The 21,718-nt window shown below is 41.0% G+C and overlaps 1 protein-coding gene across 2 annotated transcripts in view; it reads left to right on the forward strand.

The window, feature by feature from the left end:
* The window catches only part of LOC146475453 (cytoplasmic dynein 1 heavy chain 1-like), a 92,907-nt gene that overhangs the window by 55,790 nt on the left and 15,399 nt on the right, over positions 1-21,718 (forward strand). For both annotated transcript variants that reach the window (XM_085115886.1, XM_085115887.1), the window contains exons 45-74: positions 547-721; positions 1,404-1,557; positions 2,055-2,220; positions 2,997-3,347; positions 4,143-4,238; positions 4,418-4,513; positions 5,456-5,617; positions 5,859-5,981; positions 6,156-6,247; positions 6,501-6,594; positions 7,452-7,643; positions 8,069-8,161; positions 8,686-8,772; positions 9,218-9,283; positions 9,380-9,467; positions 10,182-10,377; positions 11,074-11,191; positions 11,938-12,027; positions 12,993-13,118; positions 13,310-13,448; positions 14,442-14,542; positions 15,466-15,650; positions 16,150-16,219; positions 16,741-16,887; positions 17,541-17,691; positions 18,268-18,521; positions 19,296-19,430; positions 19,905-19,999; positions 20,598-20,697; positions 21,314-21,464. In XM_085115886.1, coding sequence (XP_084972012.1) covers positions 547-721; positions 1,404-1,557; positions 2,055-2,220; positions 2,997-3,347; positions 4,143-4,238; positions 4,418-4,513; positions 5,456-5,617; positions 5,859-5,981; positions 6,156-6,247; positions 6,501-6,594; positions 7,452-7,643; positions 8,069-8,161; positions 8,686-8,772; positions 9,218-9,283; positions 9,380-9,467; positions 10,182-10,377; positions 11,074-11,191; positions 11,938-12,027; positions 12,993-13,118; positions 13,310-13,448; positions 14,442-14,542; positions 15,466-15,650; positions 16,150-16,219; positions 16,741-16,887; positions 17,541-17,691; positions 18,268-18,521; positions 19,296-19,430; positions 19,905-19,999; positions 20,598-20,697; positions 21,314-21,464 — 4,093 coding nt within the window. The remainder of the gene's footprint in view (positions 1-546; positions 722-1,403; positions 1,558-2,054; positions 2,221-2,996; positions 3,348-4,142; positions 4,239-4,417; positions 4,514-5,455; positions 5,618-5,858; positions 5,982-6,155; positions 6,248-6,500; positions 6,595-7,451; positions 7,644-8,068; positions 8,162-8,685; positions 8,773-9,217; positions 9,284-9,379; positions 9,468-10,181; positions 10,378-11,073; positions 11,192-11,937; positions 12,028-12,992; positions 13,119-13,309; positions 13,449-14,441; positions 14,543-15,465; positions 15,651-16,149; positions 16,220-16,740; positions 16,888-17,540; positions 17,692-18,267; positions 18,522-19,295; positions 19,431-19,904; positions 20,000-20,597; positions 20,698-21,313; positions 21,465-21,718) is intronic.

Below are 21,718 nucleotides of genomic sequence, written 5' to 3' on the forward strand. Positions count from 1 at the left end.
CCCACTAATAGCGTAGCTCCACAGCTCACTATGTAAACCATAAAATCATACAACCCTCAATTCCTTGATTTGCTCTGTTGAAGGGCTAACGCTCGAAATGTAAGCATTCCAATCTCTTTATGGTGGCAAAATTACCTTATTAACTCTGTAATATATCAAACACAAGGAAGAGTGTTTCCTCCGATTTCCAAACACCGAGAAGTAGGTTGGAAAAACAAGGCGCAGCCGAGTTTTTTTTAACCAACTTCGAGGTGTTTGGAAATAGGAGGAAACATTCTTTTGAGTGTTTGATATAGCTTCTCAAACTATCGATAATTCTTGGAGAAATTTGAAGCAAAAGTTCACAAAATTTTATGATAATTAAGATCACATTTCCAAACCTCCTTCACGGTAGCGATTTCCTTTGTTTTCTATTCATGAATTGTTAATGAGTTTAAGAATGTAAAATCAAACATTCGTTTCACTAGCCCACTGATGCAGCACCACATTTTCTTCAGAACCTAACCCCTTATCCATCCTAGCTAACCAACTCATCGTTATTGGCAGGTCGTTGGTTTGAATTTCTCCAGTGCAACCTCTCCTGAGCTGCTTCTGAAGACGTTTGATCATTACTGTGAGTACAGAAGAACTCCTAATGGAATCGTTCTTGCTCCAGTGCAGCTTGGAAAGTGGATGGTGTTATTCTGTGATGAGATCAATCTTCCAGACATGGACCATTATGGTAAGAACATCCACAACTGTCTCGCTGAATGTAACGAGGCAATAGCATTCGCTTTGTCTTAATTCATGCAGCCAGGCACTTGTTAGGGTTATCCCTAAAGGGCTGTTTGTGACAGTTTGCCTGCACCTTTTCAAAAGCTCTATTTTCACTGGACCCAGATAACCTGCAGCTCCATTGTTTTTTGGTGTGTCTCGGCGTGTTGTTTTGTTGTTCGTTCTTAATTTGTCCTTTCATCCAATAATGTTAGACATTAAATAGAAGAAAGATCCTCGTAGTGTTAGACGTTGCAAACTGTGCAAGTCGCCCCGTTTGTGTGCCAGGGAAAAAAACAACGAACATCTCAGATCTGGGGTAGAATCGCTTTCTGAAATCTGTAGCTGTTTACACTTCTAAGAAATCTCTTGGAATGGTTTGGCCATAAAAAGTGTGGCAACGGTTCTCAAGGCCAGGAAAGACATTCACGCAAATATATAAATAATAATGAAACTGGTCTTGGGGTTCATACGTTGCACGGAGAACCAAACGAATGCTCTATATTGTCCGTTTTGTTCTCTTTCGGTACCATAGGCACATATTGGCCCAGTAAGGGAAGGGAGACCCAAAAGCTTCATTGCTTATGGACACAAAAAATTGTCAGCATGTATGTAATAATGTGATAATTAATCTTTTTATCTTATCCAAGGCACCCAGCGTGTGATTTCGTTCCTAAGGCAAATTGTTGAGCATGGCGGGTTTTACCGTACCTCTGATCAGGCCTGGGTTACCATGGAGAGGATCCAGTTTGTTGGAGCTTGTAACCCACCCACTGATCCCGGCAGGAAGCCTCTTTCACACAGGTTAGTCTTGGTATCATGACCCTTACATTTTTTCACCCTCTTGTGACCGCAGGAATGACACAGGCTTGTAGTGATGTAGCCACTCTTGCAGAGGTCACAGGAAAAAAAAACTACATTTTTGCCTGGAAAATTCAACCTGTTAAATTTCTGGCAACCTTTTTTTTTCTGCATTTCCTTTTCCAGCTCTCATGCCACAAAGATTGTCAGTCCTATTTGAGCAGAAAATTGCTTATGTAGACATATCTTGGTAGTATAAGATCTTGCAAAGTTTGCAAAATTCTCCATGAAAGTATCTGTGCGTCAGTTTTCGTTTAGATGGTTACAAGTTGAGGTTTTACCTACAGGCTTACGAATTGAAATATTTAAAATTTAAGTTTTGGATACTGAAAGACAAGCAACAACACTCACAGTTTCGCTTGATGCCCTTCATTGCAGTGGTGTTATAGCTTAGGGTTCAAGATTATCGTTCATCTAACAGGATGTTTCTCTCTTTGTAGATTCCTGCGTCATGTCCCAGTCATATATGTCGACTATCCTGGCCCCACCTCTCTGACTCAGATCTATGGAACATTCAATCGTGCAATGCTGAGGATTGTTCCACCACTCAGAAGCTATGCTCAGCCACTCACTGATGCCATGGTGGAGTTCTATTCCATGTCTCAGGTAAGAATGATCATCTTTAACAAATTAGGTTTAACAATCGCTCTGCACGTGCATTTAAAATTTTGGTGCATTTCTTTGCCGTCCTCTGCAAAACAACGTGAAATGACCACAAGGTTTTGTGGAGAACATGAACCCACGACGGTGAATTTTTCATTTTCTTTCTTAACTTGAACGCAAGGCCTACCAATTTTGTTCCTGGGTAGTTCGTAGTTACTGTAGAAGTTGAGCGAGCTAAAATAAAGTTATATTAAAATTTTCAAGTGACGTTTCTGTTGGCGTTGCCGTAGTCGCTGCTTAAGTTCCCGAATATTGAGGTGTGGGTACGGCACTGTGGCAAGATCTGGTCAAGAAGCAAAATAATGGAATGTGCAGATAGACAGGAAGTTTTTCGGAACAAACGGACAACCTTGGGAGATTCTCCACTGACTTTTCTTGGGAAATTACCATTTCATTTGCTGGAAATTTCTCTTTCCGTTTTTTTGGCTTCGTGCTCCATTATGTGAGTTTTTAAGCTACCAATGAGATTTGCCGGTTTGAAACTGAAAACGAGGCTCTTTGCCTGGATCGGAAAAAGCCCTAAGTTTCCAGAATTTTACAGGTTACCAAAAACTCTAGGTAAATGGAAACTGCCCTTAGTTTCAGTGCATGGGTTACGTTTGTTGTTGGTTCTTGTACGTCAGGCTTTACGAGGTTCTTTTTTTCTAAGTGTTATGTACTTTAATCATTGCCATCTTAATAATCAAAGGATTGAACGTTTTCTTGATTTCACAATGTAGGAACGTTTCACCCAAGACATGCAGCCTCACTACATCTACAGCCCTCGTGAAATGACCAGATGGGTGAGAGGAATCTGCGAAGCACTGAAGCCGCTAGAGACACTACCAACTGAGGGACTTGTTCGACTATGGGCACATGAAGCACTGCGGCTCTTCCAAGACAGGCTGGTGGAAGATGATGAACGGAGATGGACAGAGGAGAACATCAACACAGTCGCACTGAAGCACTTTCCTAACATTGATAGCACCACAGCTCTGAAGCGTCCAATTCTGTTCAGTAACTGGCTGTCCAAGGATTATATCCCAGTTGATCAGGAGGAGCTCAGAGACTTTGTGAAAGCGAGACTTAAGGTAAGAACTCACTTGTCATGTACACAGTGAAAGTTGCAGTACTGTAAACTTAGTTTGGGTGAATTGGTTGTAGTTATTGTTCAGAAGTAAAAGGAAAACAATGTCTTGTAATAACAAAGTGTATTCATTACCTATGTTTAGACATCCTGCGATTTTGTATGGTGGTTGAAGTGGTAGAAAATGTGTTAGAACCTTCGTGAAATAAACTTCCTTCTCATACGGGACGCTAGACAGTTCATTATGCCAAAACGTAGTTTTTTCGAGCGATTCTTTTCAACCGTTATAGAACTCAATCACGCCCAGATTACTGTGTAGTTCAGTTCCTTTATGAACAGTTGAACTTAACTGCAGTACGGCTTAGTATAAAAGTGTTTGTGCACGTTTATCGTTGAATACGTTTGTGTCACACTCCGCGTTTTTGGTGTTTCGAAGAGGTATTTTGTGATTGAGGTTGACTAGGGATTCTGAGCTGAAGTAGATTGAGCGAACTGAAATATGCCATAAAGAGCATGCGTTTTTCATTCTTTTCTGTAGTGCTACTTTGGGACACTGTAAACGATTGAAAGAAATAGTGCAAGCTTATGGTAAACATCTTTAAAAATTCCAACCGATAGCGAGGCTTACTTTGCAAAGCGAGGCCGAGGATTTGAACAACAATTTCTGTCAAACAAAACCACTGAGTGGTCAGAGAGGAGGCTTGGACCCACAATCTTCAGACTACAAGTCTGTGCCTCTAACCACTCGACCACACTGTATCCTACATGTGTCTAACCTCATTCCTTCTGTTTTGATCAGGTGTTCTATGAAGAGGAGCTTGACGTTCCATTGGTGTTGTTCAATGAAGTACTTGATCATGTTCTGAGAATCGACAGAATCTTCAGGCAGCCACAGGTGAGTGGACATTTTGTCTTCCTTGAAAGAGTGCTGTGCAAGTAAGTATTGTTAGTACTGTAAATATTGTAATTATTGTAAATAGTAAATCAAATAAAAAATAAAAAATGAAAGAGTGCAGTGTGAAAAGTGCCTATCCAAACAATTTTTGAAATCACGTTTAATTCTCTCACCTGCAGGGTCACTTGCTGTTAATTGGTGTGAGTGGAGCTGGCAAAACCACGCTGTCAAGATTTGTGGCATGGATGAATGGACTCAGCGTCTTCCAAGTCAAGGTTTGTGGATTTTGTTTTGTAAATCATAAAACAATGCCTTTGTTGTCCAGACTCGTCTTTGTTGCAAGCTGTTACTGGAAGGAAAAACAACGGGATAAAGTGCACTACAAGTGTAGGATCGACATTTCTTTGCCATGAATAAACAAGTGTAATTTCATTTGCATCATTCACATATAATTATTGCCCCCGCAGTGTTTTGGCCCAGAGGCCAAAACCCGAGGAGGCACCCTAGGATTCCCCGCGTGTATACATATAAGGAATTTCAAAATGTAAGAAAGTAAGTACTGTAAGTAAATTTGTTAGTATGCGAAAAAAATCTCGATTTGATCAAACTAGGCGCGCACGGTCGTCTCGGGTAATATTTCAGCAAGCGTGCAAGGTGCTGTCCGGTAGCTGTCATTCTGCAACCACGAGGTCTTCGAGCAGCGTTTGACAGTCTTGCGAGCAAGAGTTTGCGTTTCGTCGTCCTCAAGCAGCATTTCGATTTTTTTTTTAGCAGCGTTTCAAGGTCTTGCAACCACGAGTTCGCATTTCGCCATCATTTAGCAGCATTTCAACCACGAGTTCGCGTTTTGCCATCTTCTAGCAGCGTGTCAAAGTCTTGCAACCACGAAGTCACGTTTCGCCATCTTCTGCATCTTTAGCAGCCTTTCAAACCACGAGTTCACATAATTATACATACAATACGTTGCTGTTTCACAAAACAAAACTGTATGACTGTTAAGCAGATCTTCAAAAGCGGGGGCAGCTCTAGTGAAAACTATTACTAGTTTATGTATAAATTAGTATACAAATGACAGAATTCACAGAAAACGGGGCGACCTGCACCATTTGCAACGTCTTACATGGTTGGTCGAGAGGACAAACCCTAAAAGCAATGCGCCAGAAACGAAAAGTCGCACTAGTTTCAGTTTTAACTTCTTCACATCTGTGAATTTCTAGATTCACCGCAAGTACTTGGCTGCAGACTTTGACGAAGACCTACGAGCAGTGCTTAGACGAGCAGGCTGCAAGAATGAGAAGATTGTGTTCATTTTGGATGAATCTAACATCTTGGAGTCAAGCTTCTTAGAAAGAATGAATACTTTGCTGGCAAATGGAGAGGTACTTGTGCATTTGCTGTTTATACACGTCTAAATACAATTTTACATGCAAAGACTATACGAACCACATGTCTTCAAAGTTCAGTGACGAGACGGTGGAGAGCAATAAGTTTTCATACAGTAACTGGAAGTAAAAAGGCTTTTTGCTGGGCCTTTGAAAAGCATACAGCATTGCCTGAGTTTAACTGTAAATGATGTTAGGATACAATTATAATCTTGCTCATTGGTGTGCGTGGTTTTAGGTTCCTGGGTTGTTTGAGGGAGATGAGTACACCACATTGATGACGCAGTGTAAGGAAGGATCTCAAAGAGAAGGTCTGATGTTGGACAGCAGTGAGGAGCTGTACAAATGGTTCACACAGCAGGTTAGAGTGATACATCGGGAATCTGTTAATTCGCAGTTTCAGTTCATGTTACTGAACATGTCATTTACCCTTTAACCCCTAATATCAAAGAACAAATTCTCCTATCTTGTCCTTCTAGTCAGTCCGAAGCATTCAGCTCTATAAATGTCAACGTTCTCTTTCAATTAATTTTAGGTCATGAACAACTTGCATGTTGTTTTCACTATGAATCCATCAAGCGAGGGTCTGAAGAGTCGAGCGGCAACATCTCCAGCTCTGTTCAACAGGTACGCAGTTACTGTGATTGCACCTAATGATTCTGAACTAAATGTACAAGAAATGTAGGTGCAGTTGTGTAGTGTTTGGTATCAAAGACGTTCTCTAGGATTTTTTGGTGGACAAGATCAGAGGATCGGTGGTTCGAGGCTAAGTTTGTCTCTGCATTGCCGTGTTTCCTTAGACAGGAAACTACTCTTTTGTTTCTTTTTGTTTCAAGAATTCTGTTTGCAAGCTGTCTAACATTTCTTGGTGTTGTTGTAGGTGCGTCCTCAACTGGTTTGGTGATTGGTCCACGGGTGCTTTGTATCAAGTTGGCAAAGAATTCACCAGCAAGATTGATTTGGAGAAATCCAATGTGAGTACAAGAAATAGACGAATCAAACTAATTATTTACGTTGTTGTCCTGTGACCCTCATCCTCAGGTAAAGCGTCCTTGAGTCTTGACGTTGCAAAAGGATGCCTGGCAAAACAAATTTCTAACCTTTACGCCTGATTTCTACGAAGTAATAATTTACGGAGAGAAAAAAAAATGGTATATGGTGAACATTTTGCAAAGTTAACACCTAAATCATCAAAATCATTTGTGTTTGTTCAGTGCGGTGCACAGAAAATTTTGGCAGATGCATCATCTTATCTTTACGCAATATATCAAACACGAGGAAGAGTGTTTCGTCCAATTTCCAAATTCACTGTAAAGTGGGTTGTAAAGACAAGGTGCAGCCGAGTGTTTTTACTATATGGAATCCGTTGAAACACTCTTTCGATTGTTTGATATGTAAACATAATTCTTGGCGAAAGTTAAAGCAAACGTTCACGAAATTTAGCACAATTAACATCACACAGGCATCACGACACTTGCAAAAGAAGAATTAGAGAGGCTATTGAAATTCATTGCCAGGCTCCGACATTGAATCGCGACGTTGGATACGAGCTCCCGGCGATCTACCGGGACGTTTTGTCACGTGATATTTTATCACCTTAATCATGTGACAAAACGTCCAACACCACTTGACAAAGATTCGAAGACGGAATCGAAAGCTTGTGTTTCAATATAAATTTTCGATCCTGAAAACGAAACTTTTTTGTTTGATACAATATGACAAAATCAAGGAACAACTTTTTCTCTAACTATTAACATCACATTTCCAAACCTCCTTCATGGTGGTGATTTCCTTTGGTTTCACTGACAATGTTTTGCTGTTTTTCCCACAGTACAATCCACCTGACTACTTACCTAAAGTGTATGAAGACCTTCCTGTCACACCGACCCACAGGGAGGCTGTCATCAATGCATTTGTGTATGTACATCAAACTCTACACCAGGCTAATGAGCGTCTGGCTAAGAGAGGAGGCCGTGTAATGGCCATCACACCACGACACTATCTGGACTTCATTAACCATTATGTAAGTAGTATATATTGTAATTGTATTGTTACTCATATAGGGGAGGGGAGGGGTTGTGGGAAGAGGGGGTTGATTCTACTGTATAAGAAGAGTTTAGTGGGTTTTTCGCTGTTTGACGAGAGCAAAAAAACGGAGGAAGGGGAGAAGAGAGAAAGGAAACTCTCTTTGCTCTCCCCCCACCCCCACCCCCACCCCCACCCTCCCAAAATCCCAACGGAAGCACTTGCTGCTTAGACTAGTAAAGGAATTCAACTTTTTTAATAAGCACTTTGTTCGTCGCCATGGCTGAAACTCGGTAAAGAAAGTTAAAAGATTGAAAGAACATCTTGCTTTGAGGTAACTGAATGTGCTGATGTATGCAACATATCTTTTTCTCTTTATTGAACCGTGTACCTTTTGTTGACTTTTTATGGTGTTTTGTGCAGGTAAAGTTGTTTAATGAGAAGAGATCAGACCTGGAAGAGCAACAGCTTCACTTGAACGTTGGTTTACAGAAAATCCGAGAGACTGTTGACCAGGTTAGTGATTGGCCTACTTATGCGTGTAGAATAAAAAAATAAGGATTTTGTTTTACGCAAAAGGCCAAAATTTTCTTTTGCTTAGTTTGTCCTGCATACAAAGATGTGCAATGTCAGCAAGAACGTCGTTGTGACTCTTGACATTTCCATACCTTTCACCCCTGCCCCCCTAAACACTGTTGTTGAGATAAAGACAGGCGATTGTCAAAAAATTAGGTTTCTCATCATTGTGTAGGGGAATTTAGGGGAGGGGGGGGGGGTGCACATTTAAGTGAAGCAAGAATTTTGTCTGAGGTTGTAGTAATAAGATACTCACGTTAATCAACTGGTTCAGGAAAAACGAAGACCAGAATGACTGCAACGGTCTTTCCCATAATATGATAAACAGGTACGTGTCTTCTGGAAAACTGTCATGGTATTCTCATGGAAAAACATATCATTGGTCTGTACAGTCGTCATAAGTCCTTAAGGATTGCTGTTGTTACTGCTGTCTAATGATGGTGATGATATATTCTCTTTGATAGGTGGAAGAGCTACAGAAGAGCTTGTCACTAAAGAGTCAGGAACTAGAAGCAAAGAACGCTTTGGCTAATCAGAAACTCAAACAGATGGTGAGTGAAATATCTTACACATCTAAACAATTAAAATTTGTTTAAAAAAAGAATGCAAGTTTCGGTTAAATGGAAGGTAAAAAGGTTGAGTCGCGCTCGAGCCTAAATGGACCAAACGACCGGAACTTCACCCTGTTTCTGTAGCATGAAGCAACTAGGAGTATCACTAATCCGCCCTGGATGGGATGCTAGACCATCGCAGGGTTACCCCCAGCAGTATGTCGCCGGTACCCATTTATACGCCTAGGTGAAGAGAGACAATGTGGAGCAAAGTTTTTTGTCTAAGGAAACAACACGAGAAAAAAGAGACCAATCTAGCCTCGAACCAACGACCCTCTGATCATCCGACCATCCAATCGAAAGTCTGATGCGCTAACCACTATCCCACCGTGCCTCCATGATTAATTGATTATTACTATTAATTTAAATAAAATTATCTCGTCAGGTTAAAGACCAGCAAGAGGCCGAGAAGAAAAAAGTCACATCCATGGAAATTCAAGCGACAATTGAGGTAGGACTCTGCAGTTATTGCTATGATGAATCCTGAGGATTGGATAACATTGGTTGGCGTTTGAGATTCATCGTGTTTGTGTTGTGTTTATTTTAGAAACAAACTAAGGAGATCAAAGAGAAGCAGACCAGTGTAATGGCTGAACTGGCTAAAGTAGAACCGGCTGTTCAAGATGCCAAGACGGGTAAGTTTTGAAAGTATGGAACACCTTCAAAGGGGTGGAAAGAGTTTTTGCTAATAGGTGATTTTAATTTCGCTTAGTGCATCTTACAAAATTGATCGGATATCCCGCTCTCTTTGACTTAACCCGAGGTACCAACTATTAACATACATGGTACACCTGGAGGCTGTATTTTGAACCTATTTAAAATTTTGTGTATTTAGCGACATCACACCCTAGACTACCTTATTTTTCTCTTCCTCCGCGCGGTTCCTTTCCTCGCGGAAGCAATTTTCGCTCTGGTCGCGTTTTTCGCTTGATTCACCATCCCTAAGAAAAATAAGACAGAGTACTTGTAGTCTACTATACCCAAGCACGTCGTAGTGTAAAAATAGAGCGCTTTTCAATTGAGTGTCGTAAAACCAAAACCAAAGTAATTACTTTGACCAATCGCAACAGATGTAGACAACACGACGAATCAATCAGAATTCGAAGCAAATACACGTAACTGGCACCAAGCGCGGGAAAATGCGTGTGGCGAAAATACCATTGGTTTTGGTTTGGATTCCCATTGGTTGAGAAAGTGGCGCGAGTTTTGTAAAAAAAAGCAGAACGTAGTTATGCGAAACCAAAGCAATCGTGAAATTACTTTCGACACTCAACTGAAAACCGCTCTATGACGCAACCAACACCAAAGTTTTCCAAACTGACATGAAAACCATTTCTCATTTCTCGCAGCTGTGAAGTCCATCAAGAAGCAACATTTAGTTGAGGTGCGTTCTATGGGGAACCCCCCACCTGCTGTCAAGTTGGCATTGGAGTCCATCTGTTTGCTACTTGGTGAACAAGCTGCAGAGTGGAGAACCATTCGTGGTGTGATCATCAAGGACAACTTCATCTCTACTGTTGTGAATTTCTCCACCGAGGACATTTCGTAAGTAGAACAACTCGAGTCTCTTTTTAGTTTGTCTTTTTAGTGAAAGCATAACTTTTATCGTGAAAGGCGTAAGTCATCGTGTTTTGAAGTGATAGCTAAGTTAATCGTTTTTCTCACGATTGAGTCACTTAGATGAAGTCCTGGAAACGAGGATCGAAATCCTCCAATCAGTGACAATCAAAGCGAGGATTGAAATGCACCAATCACCAAAAGCCACGGTGCTACTTATAGTGCTACGTTTAGCTTAGTTGCAAAACAATTCTAGGACACCAAGAGAAAGAACAACTATTGATCTGTTCTAGCGCATTTTTGAGATAAAATTGCGGGAACTTGAAAAAAGTTGGTCTAACATTTTTCAAGTTGCAGTCCATTCGGATCCAGTCCGTGTGTGGTCAGAGAAAGTCAGGGCAGTTTTAGTACACTGGAAAACTAATTTATAGCAAAACTGGATCATTATTTATGAGGTTTTTGTCAGTTTTCGGTTCAGATTTTAAGTAAGTTGTATATGGTACCTAAAAAAGCATTCAAATGTTTGTTGCACATGCAGATCGAGGGTGTTTCAAAATTGACGAAATGCATGAAACAAATTGATGTTATTTAGCTTCTGTCAGAAAGTGTTAATAGATGACTTAAGTTTGTAATCAATGTTTCAGTTTTATTTTGCTCAAAAGAAAACCATTTCTGTTTCTTTAGGGACGATATCCGTAAAATCATGTTGACCAAGTACCTTGGCAATCCTGACTACAACTTTGAGAAAGTGAACCGAGCCAGTGTAGCTTGTGGGCCGCTTGTTAAGTGGGCTATAGCACAGGTATACTATGATTGATTGCTTCTCTGTTAGGTTGGGGCGATACCAGTTTTCAAATCGATCCGATACCAGAACGATATTTGTCGATATTTGGCATTGTTTTCGATACCGATATTATGACGTCATCATCCAAAGCGTTTCTTTTATGTCAACTGTTATCACCTACGCTCCTAAAAGACTCTTAATGCTCCACATGCCAAATATTTACGTCATTGCCAAGGTAGTACCCGGGCTACAAACGACCACATCTTTCAAGCGCACTGCAACCGCATGTATACAAACGTAAAATATTGGTTTTCGTTACAAAAACAGAGTATCGAAAGGGATTGAAAGGGATCGTTGCTTCTCCCAAGTATCGATATTTTTCAACGTTACCTGGTATCGATGATATCGAGTATCGGTATCGGGCCACACTTCCCAGTACCTTACAAATGCGAGATGCACAAACGTTTATCTATAGGGGAACATTTGCTGACGTCATTGTTACATTATGTCTCATTAGCATATATCAAATAACAAGCTACGAACAAACTGACGCCACAAACTAAACGAACGTGTCACACTTGGTAGTCAGTGTGAATATCGGTGCGATATGTTGAATGTTCTCCGAGAAATTAGCTTTCAGAAACGGTGAAATTTATAAAGAATGTATGGCTGGCTGGCAAGAGCTGCTACCCAGCAATGTCTAAAGTAATTTATTCGACTTGTGATGATAGGAGTACTAAGTGTTGTAAGTTCTGTTTTTATAGATCAGCTATGCGGACATGCTTACAAAGGTTGATCCGCTGAGGAATGAGCTAAAGAGTTTGGAGATAGAAGCTCAGGCCAGCAGAATTAAGGTAAGACAAGGAAATCACGTTCATTTGTGATAAAGCAGTTTTCAATTCAATGTCGTGAAACCAAACGAAAGTAATTATTCTGAACAATCACAATAGACCTAACAGCGCAACGAACCAATCAGAACTCAAAGCAAATACATGTAACCGGCGCCAAGCGCGGGAAAAGGCGTGCGAGCGAGGCACGATTGGTTTTGGTTTTGCTTGAGAAAGTGGCGCGAAATTCGTTAACCAATCACAGAGCGTGGTAAAGCAAATCCAACGCAAACGCAATTTACTTTCGACACTCAATTGAAAACTGCTCTGAAGCAAAAAATATCATGAGACTTTTTTTTGAAGCTTGCCACTTCCCGAGGTCTACCAGTGCTGGCAGTAAAGACATGGATATTACTGACACTTACTACTCACTTCTTACCATTGTTATCACTTGCTTTGCGGCAAATTTAAACATCATTTGGACCGTTGCTGAGCCAGTTAGCTTTTACTCATTTGTTAACTTTTGAAGCTTGAAGTGTCTTATAAACGTTTTCTGTGACGTCTTTGAAAATTGATGTCGAACCTTTTAAGAAGCTCATTGATCAACAAGGGAATCTATTGTGTAATGAGCAACTCATTAGGATTTCTATTTTTCACTTTAAGTTTAAATAGAGTTGATTTGGGCCGGGATTCAACTCTACATCGCCTGCTTACAGTAATACACTTGTGAAGCTTGAGCAAATTAGCGGTGCCATCTTGTGAAGCGAGTATAAAGCCGACAATCAAAATTCGCTAAACACCAAATACTCCTTATTGTTGTTTCCTAGAGAAAAGATAAGGTAAAATTGTTGTAACATGATCAATGCTGCTCTCGGATGAATTTGAGTAAGATGTTACTCCCAAAAAAGCAATAAAAAGGATTTTGAGTTGAAGAGTGATGAAAGGCCACCGCTTTGCACGCTTCATTGCATCTTGTCTGATTTCCATTTTAGGCTGATGAGATCAGTCACGTGATAGCTGAACTGGAGAAGAGCATCGCTCGCTACAAAGAGGAATATGCCGCGCTTATTAGTCAGGCCCAGGCCATCAAGGCTGACCTTGCTGCAGTTGAAGCAAAGGTAAGATGGCCAATTTAAATTGTGGCGGAAATAGAGAGGAGAGATCGGACGTCAGCATATAGGCGCCTCGCACCCTTGACATTCTCCCGACAAACTTTGTTACCCACAATGTTGTTTATTCACCATTAAAAATATTAGTGGTATTTGAAATAAAATGTTGGTACTGAGTAAACTGATGTGTCGTGTTTTAGGTGAGTCGTAGTACAGCTTTATTACGCAGTCTATCAGTTGAGAGGCAGAGATGGGAGACGGGCAGTAATGCCTTCCAGACTCAGATGGGAACAATAGTAGGAGATGTGCTTCTTTCATCAGCATTCCTGGCTTATGCAGGTAAGAAAACGACGGGCTATATCAGCTTCTTTACTAACACTTTGAAAAGCCAAAAGTCACAATTTCACCGATGGAAACCTAAAAGTAATGGTCTATATTTTTTAATAATTACTATGCTAGTGCAATTAAACTATTTATCAGTGTTTTTGGTCACGGATGGCGAAGATGAAAATGGATTACAACATGAAAAAATTGGTCGTTTTTTCAAGTCCTTCTCTTGTGTTTTGTAAAAAGTCTAAGCAAGAAAAGGTATTTATTTTCAGTTTCAGCACAGTTTTGTAAAATCAAATTCCCACGACATAGCCCCCCGGCCTAAGTGCATGACAATGAATGTTGTACTGCGGAGCACTAAATGGCACAAATGGTGAATGAGAGAATTTACTCTGCGGTAAAAGTTTTAGTGCTCAGGTGACCCAATGAATTTCTACCAGCAGGTTAACCCAAGGAAGGATAATGGGAAACTACACGAGGCAAAGAAAAAATTCTTAGACCTTGGTGTAAAACCGAGTTGTAAGAGTTTTTGTCTTTCCTTCGTATTTTCTTTCGTATTAAAATGAATTCGAATTTTTGTTTTTTCCAAACGTCGTCGCGATTATTCCAAGTCGTTTTAAATCTCAATTGTAGGTGAAATTTCCTGGAGTTGAATCCTTGGAGACCACACCCAAGTTTAGAAAGAGAAAGAAAAATTCTTCGGCGTGTGTTTTCGTCCTTCATATAACGACCCATCAGGAAATTTCACGTCCTAGACGTGCGGTGACGGCAAAGAAATGCACCAAAAAGTATAATGCACGTGCAGAGTTGTTGTTTTGCTTTTTTGACGTTCTCGTTGCCTTCTCCGTCGTCGTTGCTAAAGCTCTCTAATAACTTTGGAGGGACAATGGGTTATCCCGTGTTTAACCAGTGCGAACTTCACTCAGTTCCTCTTACTGTAAAGCTGCTCTCTGTGCTTTAAAGATGACTTAATTAACATGAGTTTTTCATTGATTTTTTCAGGTTACTTTGACCAGCAGCTTCGTCAGAATCTCTTCACCTCCTGGGCTTCACATTTGCAACAGGCAAACATTCAGTTCAGACCGGATATTGCAAGAGTGGAGGTAAGCAACCTGAGGGCTCCTTACGTTATATTTTCTCCCGTTCGCGAGCATCAGTAGAGAACTAACACAACGTCGTAAAACAATAGGTTTAATGAGGAACAACAATCGCTCTGCACGTGCGTTGTAAATTCTGGTACATTTCTTTGCCGTCCTCTGCAAAACAACAACGTGAAATGACCAAGTTCAAGGCTTTGTTGAGAACGTTAACACACGACAACGAATTTTTCATTCTTCTTCTTAACTCGAACGCCACTCCCACCAAATTGGTTTGTGTTTAGTTCGCCCTTTTTTCGCAAGTTGGGCGAGTTGAAATAATCGCGAAGTTGCACAAATAAAATGAAGTTATATTTTCGACTTACGTTTTCGTTGCCGTCGCTGTTGTCGTTTCGTACGTTCCCTAGTGTTTCCGGAGTTACGTTATTTTCCAGTAAATATGTCCCGTGTACTCGCCAGTACAGACGCAAAATTGCCGTGCAGTTCCGAGGACCTCTGGTTCGTAGTTGAACCCCTAAGTAGAAACGCAAAACTGTTTGAACAACGAACTTTTCAAGAGTTTTCCACCGGTTTCAACTGGGTGTCGTAAAACCAAAACCAAAGTAATTACTCTGACCAATCACAACAGACGTAAATCGCAATGAACCAATCAGAGTTCGAAGCAAATACGTGTAACCGGCGCCAAGCGCGGGAAAACACGGGCGAGCAAGACACAGTTGGTTTTGCTTTTGCTTCTCATTGGTCGAGAAAGTGGCGCGAAATTTGCGCGGGAAAACGCGTGAGAGCATGTCGCGGCTGCTTTTGGTTTTGCTTCTCATTGGTTAAGAAATTTTGCTAACCAATCACAGTGTAGCAAGGCAAAACCAAAGCAAATGCGAAATTACACTAATCACCAATCAAAAACCGCTCTATTTGTTGTTTGTATGCAGTATTTGTCCACCGCTGATGAACGCCTCCAGTGGCAAGCCAACTCACTGCCAGCAGACGATTTATGTGCAGAGAATGCGATCATGCTGAAGAGGTTCAATCGCTACCCGCTGATCATTGACCCATCAGGACAAGCTACGGAGTTCCTCTTGAATGAATACAAAGGAAGAAAGATCAACAAAACGAGGTAACTAATACCACTCTGTAATTCAGTAAGGTATAACCGCATTTTTTATTCTTTCTGGCCCTGTAACTCAGGTCTTAAATGCTACCCAGGCTCACACGACCATATACGAAACGCGCAAACTTATGTCTTTGTCTCGGTCAAGAAATTAGTTTCCTGAAAACTGAAAAATTTTCCTTAATGGACGAATTTCGAGCAAGAATAGTTGAAATGAGTGGCCCTTTCCCTGAACTTCAATTGTTAAGGCCACGTAATACGGGCAACATTTTTCTTTCAACTTGTCGCGCAACATTGTTGCAATTGCACGTTGCGAGCGTTTGTTTCCCGTATTACCACCTCCGCGCGCAACAAATTTTCATGTTGCAGAAAGAACACGCTGTTTCTACTTTTTGCAACATGAAAATTTGTTGCCCACGAAAGTGGTAATACCGTCAATAAACAATTGTGGTTGTTTTTGGTTCGATTTCGGCTAGCCCTTATTTGTGATCTTTTTGTGTCACAGTTTCCTTGACGACGCGTTCCGTAAGAATCTGGAAAGTGCTCTGAGGTTTGGTAACCCGCTTCTTGTTCAGGTGAGTTGAAGAAATGTCTTCTTACCAGCAAACGTTCTGCCCCGATGCCTTTTTTTCTATCTCTTCCTCTGGTGGATATGTCTATGTGTGGGCTCTTAAGAACTGTGCAAAGCCACAGAAAAGTCATAGTTATAAATCACATCAACTCCTTTCTTCGCTGAAGCATAAACTTCGCTTGCTGTGTCTTTTCCTTCTGTTGGGAAACGTTTCGGCTTTTTCTTTATCCCTCCTTAGTTTTTTTAATTGTTGATCGTCATGTGCGATAATTGAAAAAAACAATCCAGCGACTGGTGAGGTTGCCATAGATTTGTGAGCATCTGGTATTGCAATGTGGTTCCTTTTAGTTTCAAAAAAAAAAAAAAAACCAAAAAAACAAATGAGTTGTGAAGCAACGGTAATGACATTGTCAACTCCTCGTTACATTTTCGCTTGTTAATGTACAGTAACCTAAAACAATTGACCTCGCTTTCCATTTTATCATGCTGCCTCACGATACAAACTTCACGTTATATTTTTAACAGGATGTTGAAAGTTACGATCCAATCCTTAACCCTGTGCTGAACCGTGAGTTACGTCGCACTGGTGGCCGTGTCCTTATCACCATTGGAGATCAAGATATTGATTTGTCGCCATCATTTACCATCTTCCTCTCCACAAGGGACCCTACGGTAAATAGCTGTTACTTTTGAGTGACACATTTACGTCCCAAAAACCGATTAAATACAAACTTGGCAAATTTTATCAAATTTCTACTTGACATTTTAGCAAAAATGATTAGTACCACATGAAAGTACTGCTCAGGAGCTTTCATTTAAATGGTCACACTTTAGGATATCGTCCACAGACTCAAAAGTTAGAATCACTTTGCACAGCATAATAAACAGCATCACTGGAAAGTGCTGCTCAGCAGCTTTCATTTGAATAGTCGGACTTTAGGATATCGCCCACAGACTCAAAAGTTAGAACCACCTTGTACAGCATAATAAACAGTACCACAGGAAAGTACTGCTCAGTAGCTTTCATTTGAATGGTCGCTTTTTAGGATTTCATCCACAGACTCAAAAAATAGAAGCACCTTGTACAGCATAATAAATAGCACCACAGGAAAGCACTGCTCAGTAGCTTTCATTTGAATGGTCGCACTTTTAGGATTTCGTCCACAGGCTCAAGAGTTAGAATCATCTTGTACAGCGTGATAAACAGCACCACAGGAAAGTACTGCGCAATAGCTCTAATATGAATAGTCACTCATGAAGAATTGTCTCTGGTTCACAGTTTCACTTTAGGAAGGATTAACAGTGATTCATTTATGTACATGTAGGTGGAGTTTGCGCCTGATCTGTGCAGTCGTGTGACGTTTGTCAACTTCACCGTGACTCGTAGCAGTTTACAGAGTCAATGTTTGAATCAAGTGCTTAAAGCTGAGAGACCTGATGTGGATGAGAAGAGGTCGGATCTGCTCAAGCTTCAAGGTAAATCTTCGCGCTTATTCCTTGCGTGAGTTTCAAGTGTAATATTTGTTAGAGACATTTGGTTTCAGTAAATATCGTAAACGCATTGAGAAGGTCTCACACAAGCATCCTTTTCCGGAATTCTGTCCTTTTTGCTCTGTATAACAAGAGTTAACTGTTTCAGTCCCAAGAGCGTGCTATTTCGTATCTGATAAAATTCCCAAATTGCTTGTTTACAAATTCTTTCACTGTAGTAGAGCAGATTTCATTTGAGTGTCGTAAAAGCGGAACCAAAGTAATTGCCCTGACCAATCACAACAGACAAACGGCGCAATAGGCCAGTCAGAGGTCGAAGCAAATACATGTAACCGGCGCCAAGCGCGGGAAAACGCGGGCGAGCGAGTTGCGATTGTTTTTGGTTTTGCTTCTGATTGGTTGAAAAATTGGCGCGAGTTTTGCAAACCAATCATAGAGCGAAATAAAACAAACCCAAGCAAGCGCGAGTTTCGGCACTCAATTGAAAACCGCTCCAACATGGCAAGGAGAACACTCTTTCCTCCTTTTCTATAAACCTCATTTCTTCCGTAATATTCCCAGGTGAATTTCACCTTCGCCTTCGCCATCTTGAGAAGTCTTTGCTCCAAGCATTGAATGACGCCAAAGGCAGAATCCTGGATGATGATCGAATCATCGCTACTCTGGAGAAACTGAAGCAAGAAGCAGCTGAGATCACTCGTAAAGTGGAAGAGACAGATGTTGTTATGGCCGAGGTTGAGGCAGTATCCGATCAGTATGGAGCTCTGTCGCACTACTGTAGCAGTATCTACTTTACTATGGAGGGGCTAAACTTGGTGAGTCAGTCGTTGTTAACTAGGAACAGTTGAAGTTTTGTGGGACTAGCTACGTTTCTCAGTTCCTTAAGATCTTCGATGATGGTCGACGTTTTCTGAGAAGGTTCAATAATTGTGGACTATTGCTAGCCTGCGAGCAAGCTCTCGGGGAAGAGGAGGGGCGGGAAGGGGGCGGCAATCTTTCTCTTTCTCTTTCTTAGCCTGCGAGCTTGCTCGCAGGCTAGGACTATTACCAAAGATTACCCATCATTTTCCTTGATACTTAATACTCCCTACAGCTTGTGAGGGTACAACGAACATATACCAGTATCAGTGATATTCAAGGGAGGCAGACTTTTGACGCATTTTTATAGGCAATTTGCGGAAATGCAAGTGCTCTATTTCTCAGGAAATGCTGACAAAATTGCATTTTCGTTTGAAAGGCTCACTAAAGAGATGGACAACGCCTTTTAAATTGGCAATTTCGAACACTATCCTTTCAAACCCCTTACTTTGAAGTTTTCGAGTTTAAAGGTGAGTCGGAAGTGCTGGTAAATTGAGGTATATTTCCAAGCCTGCGTTGGGAGTGGTGAAAGGCGCGCGGGGATGGGAGGGTTGGGTTGAAGGAGAGGAGAGGGGAGGGGAGGGGAGTGCCAGAATTGTCCAGTTTGAGAAGCAAGCGCCTGCCCCTCGGACTTAATATTACCTCGTGTTCGGCAAAAACGAATTCATACCGACGAAGCCTCCGGAGAGAACTTGTTTCCTCTTGATAATTATATATTTTTGTCTTTCTAGGTACATTTCCTTTATCAGTTTTCCCTGCAGTTCTTCCTGGAAATCTTTCAGTGTGTGTTGTATGAGAATCCAAAGCTGAAAGGCATGAAAGATCCCCAACAGAGGCTGAAAGTACTGTCCGGTGACTTGTTTCAGGTAAAGGCCGCAAAATATGACTGCTGAAGCACTGGGCTGTTTAATAAAGTTTTAACTGTATCACTTACTTTCACATGGTCAGTGCATTAAAGTTAGGCGATGAGTATATCTCTTGTTTTCTCAGGGATATTAGAGCTGGCGAAACAATCGAGCACGCGCGAAATTCCCTCCCACGAGCGTTACGCGACGCGCGGAGTAAGATCTATCTTCACGCATTCTCGCGCGTTTCGCTCGCTCTACTACCTCTGAAAAAAATAGGAGACTACTGAATAACATTCGTAGCCTAATTAAACTCTACTGATATCGAAGTCAGCAGTGTCAAAACATCATAAGCGAGAATATTCTGTGACACCATCAAGCAAGTTCTCTATATAGTAACGTTGCAAATGATTTACACTCGGCTATGTTATGCCAGCATTTTAACCTTGATTGTAACATTGCTGACATGTTTTAATCTTTTTTTCTCTCTCTCAGATTGTGTACAACAGGGTTGCCCGTGGCATGATGCACGATGACAGGATAACGTTTGCCATATTACTCTGCCGAATTTATCTACGTGGATTGTCAGGGTTAGTCTAATGTCTCTTCATAACAAACCTAGATGACTAAAAGGAAGACTTTCAGACTTTGTCTTCATGTACCATCAGATTTAAGAAAGGGACTTTGCATGTTATGTCGTAGCTACTTTGGTACATTGGCGTGTTTGAGTATGGGAGAATCTTTCCTGCATAAACTAAAAAAGCATGACATACTGGTAATCAGGGTGCTTATCAGTGCGATTTATTGGATGTCCTCGGAGAAGTTAAAGGGGAGGTATTGCGCGAATAAGATGTCCTTTCAAAACCCAAAAATGTTTGTCTTTCAACAGAAACAATATAATTTTCTGGCCTCATCAGAGCACTGCACCCTCAATCACTTGTTCAGTTTTGAATATTTTATGGCTGGACTAGTAAACAGGGTTGCTAAAGCATTGAACACGAGAAGCAGTCATTTGGTTTGTGATAAGCTATTTGCAAACTTCTGTAATGCTTGCATGGTACATAAGATAATGACGACCCTGTACAGTTAAAGGGGAATGACAGAATAACCTGGTAGTTGGCGAGGAGAATTAATGGGTCATCTTGGTACAAGATGGGTGTTAAAATGTGTTGCGTTTTGTGTTCACAGAGAAAGCGAATATGAGGATGAGTTTAATATGTTCCTTCGAGGAGGGGAGTCAGTTCTTTCTGGAAAACCACCGAAAATCAGTGGACTTGCTCCTGAGCAGGTATTGAAGAATTTATGTTTCTTTTCCTTTTTTGTTTGCTTGAAAGTCAGCGAGTGTGCCCTGTAATAGTTACGGTGGTATTTGGGGGAGGGGAGGGTAGGATGTCAAAGTCACGCATAGTTTAATTTGTGTGCTCTTTATCGTTGTACTACAAAAACCAGTTCTTAAGAAACCACACTTAGAATCCATTTTATCTTAGGGGAGAATTATAAATCTAGTTCCTGATCTCTGCCCTATTCTCGTTAGCAAGACGTTTTAGTAAGACAACAATACCTCTCTAGGCTTCTGCGCGATAACACCTCTGCTTCACTGCTTTAAATTTCCCGGGCGCCGCCATCTTGGATTTCGTGACGTAATACAATTTCTAGATTGTTTCACACAAAAGAACTTACTGACAATGACGGCAACCGTATGACGTCATAAAATCCAAAATGGCGCCGCCAGGAAATTTAACAGGGAAAATAGGCGATAATGATATTTAGAATTTTGACACTGTTTTCAAAAATTTAACGTCACTTTGTTGTCGGAGTGGAGGTTCCCTTTAAGTTCCAAGCATCAAGCTTAGTTTGTGTGACACATCTTCAATAGCCATGTGTTTGTTTTAATTTCCCCACAGGCATCTGCAGTGGTTCGTTTGTCCAAGTTGCCAGCCTTCAAGGAGCTCCAGGCATACATGAATTTCAACCGCAAGGATTTCTTTGACTGGCTCGAGTCTGGCAAACCAGAGCGTAATGTACCGTCCTGCTGGGACTCTGAACTTACTCTGTGTAAGTGAATTTGAAAAAGGCAAATGTTATTTTATGCTGTATCGTAGAAAACAAACAAACAAACAAACGGGATATGTCACCGGTCATTTTCGCTTTTAAATTTCCTGCGCGCCGCCATGTTGGATTTTATGACGTCATATGGTTGTGGTTATTCCATGACGCCATAACATCCAAAATGGCGGCGCACAAAACATTTAAAAGAGAAAATAGGCGAAGTAAAATCTTCTTTGTCTTGGCACCCAAATATGTTTGCC

The sequence above is a fragment of the Pavona decussata genome, unplaced genomic scaffold (assembly GCF_977016875.1).
Source record: "Pavona decussata unplaced genomic scaffold, jaPavDecu1.1 SCAFFOLD_84, whole genome shotgun sequence".
Taxonomy (NCBI): Eukaryota; Metazoa; Cnidaria; class Anthozoa; order Scleractinia; family Agariciidae; genus Pavona; species Pavona decussata.